This window comes from Macadamia integrifolia, chromosome 6 (assembly GCF_013358625.1).
Source record: "Macadamia integrifolia cultivar HAES 741 chromosome 6, SCU_Mint_v3, whole genome shotgun sequence".
NCBI lineage: Eukaryota > Viridiplantae > Streptophyta > Magnoliopsida > Proteales > Proteaceae > Macadamia > Macadamia integrifolia.
Genome location: NC_056562.1, coordinates 16,114,074 through 16,124,526, shown reverse-complemented (window position 1 = coordinate 16,124,526; position 10,453 = coordinate 16,114,074). Strand labels below are relative to the sequence as shown.

The window sequence follows — 10,453 nt, the reverse complement described above, 5'->3', positions numbered from 1 at the left end:
GGAGCCCATCTAAGCAAGCAATATTCTAATATGTTGTATCTGTTAAAGATAGTGAAGAGATTATACATGCACGTAGGGATAGTTATGGCATACAACCTACTAGCTCAGAAATACTTCTCTGATCGGTACCCAAGATTGCCCAAGAAATACTTTTGTACTTACGTCTTACATTATTTGGGGCCAAATGAATGGGTTAAATTGCCCAAGGTAATTTTTTTTTTCAATGGGGATGGCAGCTAAGGAGTTCATGTCTACCTTCTCTTTTGAGCCTACGATTGAAGCTTGTGTGAGTGATGGAAAAATTCCCATACAATCATAATTGCAAGAAGGAGAATATAACCAAATAAAAAGATAACCTTATCTGTAACTATTTGAAACAAGGCATAAACTTTCCCTAACACTGTTTAGGATAGAATCTTCTTGATGAGCAAACTTATTCTGCCATATGGAAAGAACTTCGGACCATTGCATTGCATGCCTAAGGAATGATCTTGATAGGCCATGTAATCCAATCATGACCCTCCCCATGTATGATATAATACCTATGCACCATCTCAATAATTCCATCATCCTGTGTACCTACCCTGCAGACCTGGATTTTTGAATGGTATATTTGCAGTGTGGCCAACTCCTTTACCTGGGAGGATGCCATGATTCGAGTCACTTCATTAGCAACTGACAACCAGAACTCTTGAAACAGAAACATGACATCCATGGTGAGTAACAGTAACACTCCTTTGTGAGTGCACATATATGCTGCAATTATAAATACATTTCAACAAAGATATAGTACCTGTAATTCACGGAGAGGCCACCTATCTCATACCATTTGATATCAACGAAAATTCTTAGGCATCAAACAGCCTTCCCCACCGTCTTCTAACAAATAATTCACAGATGCTCTTTTTTTTTTCTTTTCTTTTTTAAGAGAGGATGACATCCAATAGAGAGGGTGGCGGGAAGTTACAATGGGGAAAAGGAACAAGATGATAAGACACATAAAAAAAAAAGGCCAAGGCAGAAAAAAAAAGAATGATCAAAGCATAAATCTCTCGACATATACAGGCCCCATGTTTCAGCGTTACTCGAGGGAGGTCCCAACTTGCGTATTATCTTCACAGAGGTCAGACTGGGATCCACTGGGGGCGATGGTTGGTGGGGACCACTGATCTGGTACCATAAGGAAATAAGCAGACATGGCTTTCCTGAACCGTTTCTTGTATTGCTTGGGTGAGATTACAGTGGGAGATGAGTTCTTTGGCCCACCAAGGATGCCCGAAGCCTTCACCCATGTCTCAAGGTGCTTGTCCCATGTGTACTGCCTCATAAAATCAATGATCCCAAGAACCAGTTCATGCTTCTCCTCATCCACCCCAACCAGTAGAGAGTAATCCATTACATCAATCAACTGCCACAATTTCAATGTGAATCTTCCATTAGAAATATACAAGCAAGCCTGGATTTCTACTCAGAAACAAAATGACTTTAGTGCCATTCAAGGATATCAGGTGTCACCACAACCGAAACTTATAAACACACGTCTCTCAAAAAGAACGATACAAGCAAGATAGTAAGATCAATTATTTGACATTTAAAAAAAAAAGAAAGCTATACAAGCATGTTAGTAGGAGCACTTCAATTATTTGACATATAATAAAAATGTGGAGGCAAAAGACAACAGTTGCACCGACTTGACACAACCCATTGGTTTTGAGCCACATTGTAGATGATGTGGCAAATTCCAACCATTGGATGGGTAGTCAAGTTTGATGCTCTAAAACCCAGCCACAAAACCCACACTATATGCCTTGGTTGTATGTAAACCCCCCCCCCTTCTCACCCACATTTTCCATTGTCTACAACAGTTGGTCTGTCAAGCACCTACAATTGACTTTTTGACCTTTTTTACTATCTGGAGGATTCTCTTTGGGCTGAAATTTTACAGGTGGATAGAGGACCATCTGGGCAGGCTGTTGTGACAAGGCAGGTCCAGCTGGTGTGACTACCTCCCTACTGTAAAATTGGTCAGTTAATACATGAGAAATCAATCTGATACATAGACTGTGTTTGGAAACCAGATGGAACCAACTCAATTCATTTCAGTTTTCCATATCATTTGCATCCACAAAAGACTAACATCCAAAATGAATTGATTTCACGTAGTTACCATTTAACTGAAAAGACAAAAATCATTCCATGTTAAGGTTCACAAGATCTCATTTGCACCTAATCAACTTTCCAAGATGACACCATCTCAGATGATGAATACACAAATCAATATGGAAAACCAAATGAAATAATTTCATTCCATGTGGTCTCCAAGAAAAAACCTAGGAAATGGAAATGTAGGTCACCTTTCCTTCTGGGAAAAGGTGCCTTAGATTTCATTCCATGCCACCCTGTCAAGCCTGGCGCCTAATTAAAGGAGGCTGAACAGCATTTAATGGCCAAAATATAAATGCCTACTAATAGTGACCTTGTTCAAGTCATCACTACCAACAGGTTTTCTGGCCATTTTAACAAGTTTGTAGTCACTTTGATTATGGTGTACTCTCATGTAAGGGGTTGAGCAGGAAGAAGCCATCAGTTCACCAGTAGGAAAGAGGACCTAAAGGGGTCGTAAATAACAACTATATACCCATTGAATTCACTAATTGACCAATAAAATTCTTGCCTATGTATCAGAAGCTTTTTATGCAAACCTCCACTCAGAAAAAGAAAAAAAAAAGAGGAGGGGGGGTTTGGGAGGAAGAAAAATCTGAACAGGATCATAATCATCCAGTGGAGTTCAAAGTTTGGCATGCTATATTCATGCAAATGCCACCCCCACATGTTCCCAGGTTAACAAAAGGCAGTTGACTAAAGGCCCTTAAATTCACTTCATCAAAAGCTTGATCGATCACACAGACACCCAAATCAAGGGTTGAAGGATTGACCTATCCTCATCCTGACAGGCCAATCTTGATAAGGATAGGTTGAATGAATCCAATGTTTAGATCATTCTTCTGGATAGGCATGATCAGCATGATCCAATCCCTCAATCCTTGATCCCTAACCACTTAGGTAAAGGCCCGATTTGTTAATCGTTTATGCTTATCCTTCGACCTCGTAATATCCAAGTCCATTAGTTACTTGGGCTTACCGCAAGAAAAGCAGTATCATTCCACACAGCTCTCTCAAGCAACCGCTTAGCCTTGTTTCCCACAAAAATTGGAGAAGTTGGCATTGCTTCAATCAGATTCTGATCCAGCAAAACTTTATTGCTCCCACTAGAATCCGAATTATACCGTGATCTGGAGGATCCTTTGAGATCATAGAGTCTTGTAACATTCCGGCCAAACAGAAGATTCTCCATAACTAGAACATCCATCCTGGATTCCTTCCCACCCTTAAGGTGCTTTGATGCAACCTTCACAAAAGAACAAGAAGAACAAAATTTATGGCTCTGTAAGCAAGGCAAGTATGTGAAAACTATAAAAAGAAAAAGGAATCATATTTAGTTTGAACAAGGGTGCTTGCTCTCGGATAAAGTTATAAAGTGCAGACTCGAAGACTTCATCTTTAGACCAAAATCCAACTCAATTATATGATTGTAACCTTGCAACTCTCGGATAAAGTTATAAATTGCAGACTAGAAGACTTCATCTTTAGACCAAAATCCAACTCAATTATATGATTGTAACCTTGCAACTCGTTACATTCTTTCAGAAGATGCAAGCTTACAAGTAACAGGCTTGAGAAAGGTGCATAGAGAGGATACTTCACCCAATTGGATCAAACTTTTTCTAGGTGAGACACACATGCATACCAAGAGGCCTTTGTAAATGGACACCACAGTGACATTGACATTAATAAAAGGAACCCACATCAAAATACTTGATGCGACTTCAAGCATCTAGTAAAGGGAATCTATGGTCAATTACACTGAATTGTCAGTACTAAGCAATTTAAGTTCAACTTTATAATCTAATGTACATTAATTGAACAGGGATGGAACAAAAAAAAATCCTGGTTCCAATGGTGAATTTTGAAGAAAAAAAAAAAAACATATGTATTCAGTGTATGGTGTCTGTTGCAATGTAATTGGTTGAAATCTTCACCCTTTTCAAAGAAGATGGAATTTTTATTCCCTACAGGATTTAATGCTCAATTCAGCAGAAACAGCATGCACCAAGATCTATTAGATGAAACAAGCAATCCTTCGAATGCCGGTATTCATGGAGCTGAGAGGGTAGGTGATGGGGACATCAAGGTGTACAGACGCAAGAAGAAGAAGAAGAAACAGCTATCTTTGTGGCTGGAAGAATAGAAAGAAGAAGAAGAAGAAGAAGAAGAAGAAGAAGAAAAAGGAGGAGGAGGAAAAGGATACTCGATCCAGCCTTTCCAGCGCTGGATCGAGCCCCTCTCTCTTTCCAGATTTCAGCAAATCTTGTGGGCCCCATTAGTTGTTAGTTTAGTAGTTTATTTTTCTAATATTCTTTTCCTTGTTAGTCTTTTAATTAATTAGGGGGCCCATTAGTTGTTAGTTTAGTAGTTTATTTTTCTAATATTCTTTTCCTTGTTAGTCTTTTAATTAATTAGGAAACTACTTTATTAGTTGTTAGTTTTTAGGAAGCCTTTATTTACTTGCCAATTGGCTCTTTTTATTTTAGTAACTAAGTTTATTATTTATGTAATGGCTGAGGCCACGATGGGGTTAGTTAATGAATAATATCTTTTTTTTGAATGCAAAAAAAGACTGCCATCCTCCTCTCTCTCACAATCTCCTCTTGGCTTCTCTCTCTCTCTCTTGTTATTCTCTCTCTCTTGCTGTTCTCTCTCTTCTCGCCTTTCTCTCCTCCTCTATTTCTCTCGGTTATTTCTCCCTTGCCGTACTTACTGTTTGCAATTGCTGAAGACTCCCTCGACTCATACAAGCTTCATCGGAATCATTAAGGATCACTTCAACCACAAGCTGTACCTTTCTTCATCACCAATAGTGGACTGCAACTCTTTACTTTGAAGGACTTTGAGTTGTTCTTTATTCTTCAGACTTTGGACAGCAAGAAGGTAAATAAAACCCCCCTTTTAGCCCATTGTTTGACCTCTATTTTACCTACTGTTTTAAGTCTTTTCTTCACTGCTATACCTCCATAACCCTTGCTGATTTTCTATTTTAGTTGGCTGCTAGAGGACATTGATTGTTTGCATATTTTATTTGGTGTCTAGATTGATTTGTGCTGAACCTAACATTCGCATGACGTTTGTTCCCTTCCCCTTGTCCTCACTTGAAGCTTAAGTAAGTTTTTATGTGTTTTTCCGCTTAGATTGATATTGCTCCTGGTTACATGTTGATTTGTCTTTATTTATTGCATGTTGAATCTTGTTTTGTTGAGCATATCTAAATCCCAACCTAATCCCAAGACCCCCCCTTAAGTTTGTCTTACCATAATTGAGTCACTCTTGTAGGGACCCTAGTTGTCTAGGAAATCCCCTACATCAGTAGGTTTCTCTTAGAACCCAAAAACCAAGCCGCTAAACCAAGAAAGGTTAATCATATATAGCAGAAGACTTGCTAAAGGTGGAAAACATATCTCAAGGGAGTGAAAAGTGGTAAATTTGGAAAATTTGATGAGCTGAACCTAAATTGTATGTTGGAACTTTTTAAGATTAGCTTAAAATGAATTTTTATACCTGATAAATCCCGAGAATCTTTGCCAGACATGTTGGGCTCCCTGAGCTGATCGATTCAGACAGGTACTTAAAATACTCCGGAGCAAACTTGATAAAAGACTCCAGCTCCGTCTTTGTAACTTGTTTGATGATAAACCTATCATCCAAGGTTTTTGCAAAGAATACATTGCTTTTTCCACCCTGAGCCCCCCATTTCTTACAACGGCTAAGAGACCTTATGAAGTCTAACTCAGTTGGGCAACATGTCCTCCTCAAGGCATCAAACCTCTTCGCATAGTAACAAGTCACATTATACTTCACCTTTCCAAGTGGACCTTCATCTGTGAAAGAAACTCTGACATGCAATGCCTTCGTATACAAGAGCGGGTCCAAAGTCAAGGAACTCCGGGACCCTGACATGGATAAGATGTTGTCATCTGTAGACCCAAGGCTTCTTAAAGATTCAGTGGCTGTCTCATTGAAGGAATGGAGTGAGTGAAGATTTACCGAATCAGGTGGTAGTGAAACTGAAGACTCCCCACCATCTTTTGGTCTTTCGCAATCATCGGATATATGGAGATGGTAATCTTGGGAGACCAGAGAATATGCTATTATACTTGTGGGTTCATCATCATAAACTGGAACAACAGTGTCATTAACACCCACAGGCAAAAGCAGCCTGGCCCCACCTTGATGTTCCAACTCTCGAAAAGATGAGACATAGACGGGATTATACTCACTTAGTGTATCAAACTTTGGAGCGCTCCCAGAAGAATTCTTGTTGAAAGAACTGTAGAAGTTCAGAAAAGGCATCCCTATCCAGCTTGTAGAATCTTCCATAGTGTCAGCCTGCTTGGTCGGTAATGCATGCCCAAGAGATTGAGTTACCTCAAACCCACAATTGTCTTCCAAATTCTCTTCCAAATCAGACCTTGCAGATGCCACAGCCTCTACCACAACTGAGGAATCTGTAATGGCTGCATCAGAAGATGCATAACCATTCTCTTTGGGTGGTACACTCCCAGGGTGATTTTCACCTGTCCATGCTGCGTCAAGGGTGTCCGACAAATTTTCCATAAGAGGAAAGTGTCCTTCTGAGAGGGCCCTTCGAACAACTACCCCAGATTCTAAAGGATCGGATTGATTAGCGAGACTACTGCTAGCAGAAACATGAGTCGGGCCATCCTTTCTGTGTTTTGGATCCTGAACTATGTCACTTGCAGCTTGAACTATGCCAGGCTGGTTAGGGACCTCACCAATTTCACCTCCTTGATTAAGGCTTTCATCAAGCCTCGTATCCGCAAGCAACTCAGTACTAAAACCACCATCTGGCCTAGGAGATGAATTCATTTCAACAAGCTTCTCAATATTATTAGAATGTTTCTCTTTATGTTTCTGTGCAGAGCTGTTCAGCCAGTCCTGTTGGCTGCCGTTGTCTAAACTGGACGCATAAATCAGGCGGTGGTCCCAGACATAAGAATGAAAGAGCAACTGCCTCCGCAACCGATTGATCTCAAGAATATCAATTATAGGTTGACCTTTCTTGGGCCCCCTGTAAAGTGTTTTCTGGAGAGATTCCTGAAATAATGTAACACAAATCAATCAGAAAATGCATGCTTGAAAGGATAATTCTTCCATATTTAAAAAGAAAAGGTGATACTCCATTAAAAAAGAAGCCAACCAAAAGAAAAAGGGGAAGAAAGGGTGGGGGAAGCAACAAACTAAAGCAATTAGAGGTTAGGTTTTGCCTTTTTCAGACAGAGGGAAGAGGGGAGGGGAACCAACAAACTAAAGCAAGTCAGGGTTTTATTTTCCCTTTTTTCTTCTGGGGGGTGTTTTATGTGCTCGCACGCACATGCCTCTTAAGATAAACATGGTCCCACAAGTGCATCATTCAGAGCAATGAATATTGTCAACCAACTCCTGAATAGAAGATGGCTCACAAAGCTTTTTCTTTCACTCAAATGAAAAGCAGGAGTCAAACGATACAAATTACTGGGCTTTGCAGTGCATCCAAGAGCTTGCCCACTGATAAACTGACATGCATATATGAAAATTTATGTCCTATCACAAGGAAGTCTATCTCAGTAGGAAACAAATAGAAATCACAGGGCACAACCTCAAATTCAGCCTTCTCCTTTAGTAACATCCCTTCTAGTTCTGAAATGTGGCGTCTTGATTCAGGTGCTTTCAGGTGGTTGTTAACTGACCCACCATCTGATCTCTTCTCCGCAATCTGATGGAGAGCATTGAGTACTTCAGTAAATAGAAGTTCTGCTCTGTCAACCACCTATAACACACAAATCAATGAATCAATTACCATGAGTCAGGCAAATTTCAGCCAAAAAAGATCTTCAAATTGGTTTGATCTTTCAACCTCATTTGCTTCTTTTTGTATCCACTCCTGACTGTCATAGTTAAAATCAAGTTTTGGGGGTGGAAGGTAGACAGAATGAACATCAATCGAAGCATAACGGAAGCAAGCAACCATTCTCCCAAACCTGCAGATATAAGAACAGTTGTGAGAGAGAGAGAGAGAGAGAGAGAGAGAGCACATAGTTATACACATGTATTTAGGTATCAGGATCATAATGGCCATAATAGCCAAGTTAAACAATGTCGGCCAGATTAGCCCCGGCCAATACTGCATGATACTACTGATCCCCCCTAATGAATCAGGAAAATATCAGCCATATCAACCGAGCAAACTCAGTATTGGCCAGGACCGATCCAATCCTTAAATCGATGGCCATGCACAGAAGTAAATATCATTTGTGAAGCAAATCAAGAATGATTAGGTTTTGGTGTCTACCAACTCAGGAATATCAAAGGAGGCCAGAACCTTGGGTATCTAGGAAATTAAGTTAACCATCCAAACCATCTAACTGACATGGCAATAACTACATAATAAGGACAAGGATACTCCCCTTCCAGATAATTTGGCCATGTCAAATACCTGTCATACTCATTCCACGGTGATGCAGATTATTCATCAAACTAGGCTTGTTTTAGTAGGAATAAGTTTAGGGTTGGGTTCCATACATGTTGGGCCTTTGATCCCATATGTGTTGTGAGTATAATGGGCCACTTTTATGGGCCTAAACTAGGGGTTTAAGATTGCATACAGGATTAACTAGTTTGTTTTCTTTTTCATTAGTTTCCATTTTAGTTGGGTTCAATTTTAGTTGTTAGTCTTTGTTATTTCTTAGGGGTTACGTTATTAGTTGAGTCAAGTCATTAGTTTCCTTTTTTTAATTTATTTCTATTTTCATTTTTTAGAAACTACTTAGGAGAATATTTGGTTTTTTTTTTTGGAACCTGCTGTTAGGATGTAATTCCCTTCCCCATTATCACTATAAATATAATGCAAGGCTCCATAGCTTGTTAAAGACTATCGTGAGAGAGAAGGAGGAGTCTTGCAGGTTGCACAGACTCCTCCCTTCGTCCTTTGTTAGTTCCCTAAATTAACAAGGAAGTTAGAGGGAGTCCTAGTTAGACTAGGACTGCTGTTAGCAGTAATTAGTTCTCCTATTCTAATCAGGAGTGTTAAGAGTCCAGCTAGGATTAGTTGGACTAATTAGATTTACATTATGTTTTTATATTCCTAGTCATATTAGGACAGCTGTCCTAGTCATATTAATAAGAAGAAGAGATCAGTCCCTATCATGCGATAGAGACTATCTTTCACTCTCTCTCTCTCTCGTTCTCTCTTTCCTTTCTTTTGCCTAAACTAACATGGTATCAGAGCCTACGGTAGCAGTCCCAGTCCTATTTTCTAGCCTACATAATGCGGGGCCGGTGGGCCCCACGAGAACCAACCCGATTGGGTGTGGGCCCAATTAAATTCTTAGAACCCAAGGGCTAGAAACAGTAGTAATTTGGTAATTAAAAGGACAAAGATTATGGGAGGGTTTAGATTTATTGATAAGAGGTAAATTAGGACAGGGAAAGACTCAATGGAAGGCTGTAATAAAAGGAGAAAGAGATGGTCATTAATATGGGAGGTAAAAAAAAAGGACTTTTAACACAAAGGACAAAAACCTAGAAGACTTTTGAATCCCTACTTTTAGAAGAAGGGTAACGTATAAAGGGGAGGGGGTATTCTTGGAATGGAAGATAAACTCAATGGCAAGTTGTAATAAAGTGGGGAATCAAAGGGGCATTAATATGGGATATTAGAATAAGTTAAAACCCAATCACCACTTTATTGAGGTTGTCTTCAACCTCACGACAGCCATGGAAGTTTCGTTGAACACCAAAGAGGAAGTCAAGCCGCAGCCCATGGAGTCCCTCTCAACAGCTATGAAATTCCAGAACCGTACGTTAATCGCCTATGGAGAGGCAGTCTGTACCTAAAATCTGGAGAGGAAAGAAGAATCACCAAGGGAGATTCAACCCTCGAAGTCAGATCTGGGCGGTGGTTTCAGGTATAGTTCTGAAACTGTTGTTTAATCTCAAGACATGAAGGGAATTACAGGCCAAAGCTTGGGTTATTTGAGTCGCCCAGGTAAGGATCTCTTTTGCCCAAGGTTTTAGGCTGGACAGGTTAAAGATGAGGGTCCAGAGAGCTTCTTCTGAGATGAACAATACCGCTAGCAGGGAGCAGTAATTATAGGGCAGGGATATAGAACCTGAGAACCAGAAAAGAATAGAGAAAAAAAAAGGAGAAGAGGGGAAGAGACACAGAGATCGCAGGGAAGAAGAAGAAGGGGGGGTTGTCTCGCTGGACAAGGACGAGATAAGAGAGAGGGGGGGAAAAGAAGAGATCTCAAAGAAAAAGGAAGGGGGGGGGGGAAGGGGA

At 40.1% G+C, this 10,453-nt stretch overlaps 1 protein-coding gene across 1 annotated transcript in view; it reads right to left on the bottom strand.

Annotated features, from left to right (window-relative positions):
- Window positions 1-754: 754 nt before the first annotated feature.
- Window positions 755-10,453, bottom strand: part of LOC122082541 (1-phosphatidylinositol-3-phosphate 5-kinase FAB1B-like) — a 51,000-nt gene continuing 41,301 nt past the window's right edge. The window contains exons 7-11 of the mRNA XM_042650176.1: window positions 8,030-8,153; window positions 7,772-7,942; window positions 5,674-7,230; window positions 3,143-3,409; window positions 755-1,408 (exon numbers count right to left, since the gene is read on the bottom strand). Coding sequence (XP_042506110.1) covers window positions 1,082-1,408; window positions 3,143-3,409; window positions 5,674-7,230; window positions 7,772-7,942; window positions 8,030-8,153 — 2,446 coding nt within the window. The 3' untranslated portion in view covers window positions 755-1,081. The remainder of the gene's footprint in view (window positions 1,409-3,142; window positions 3,410-5,673; window positions 7,231-7,771; window positions 7,943-8,029; window positions 8,154-10,453) is intronic.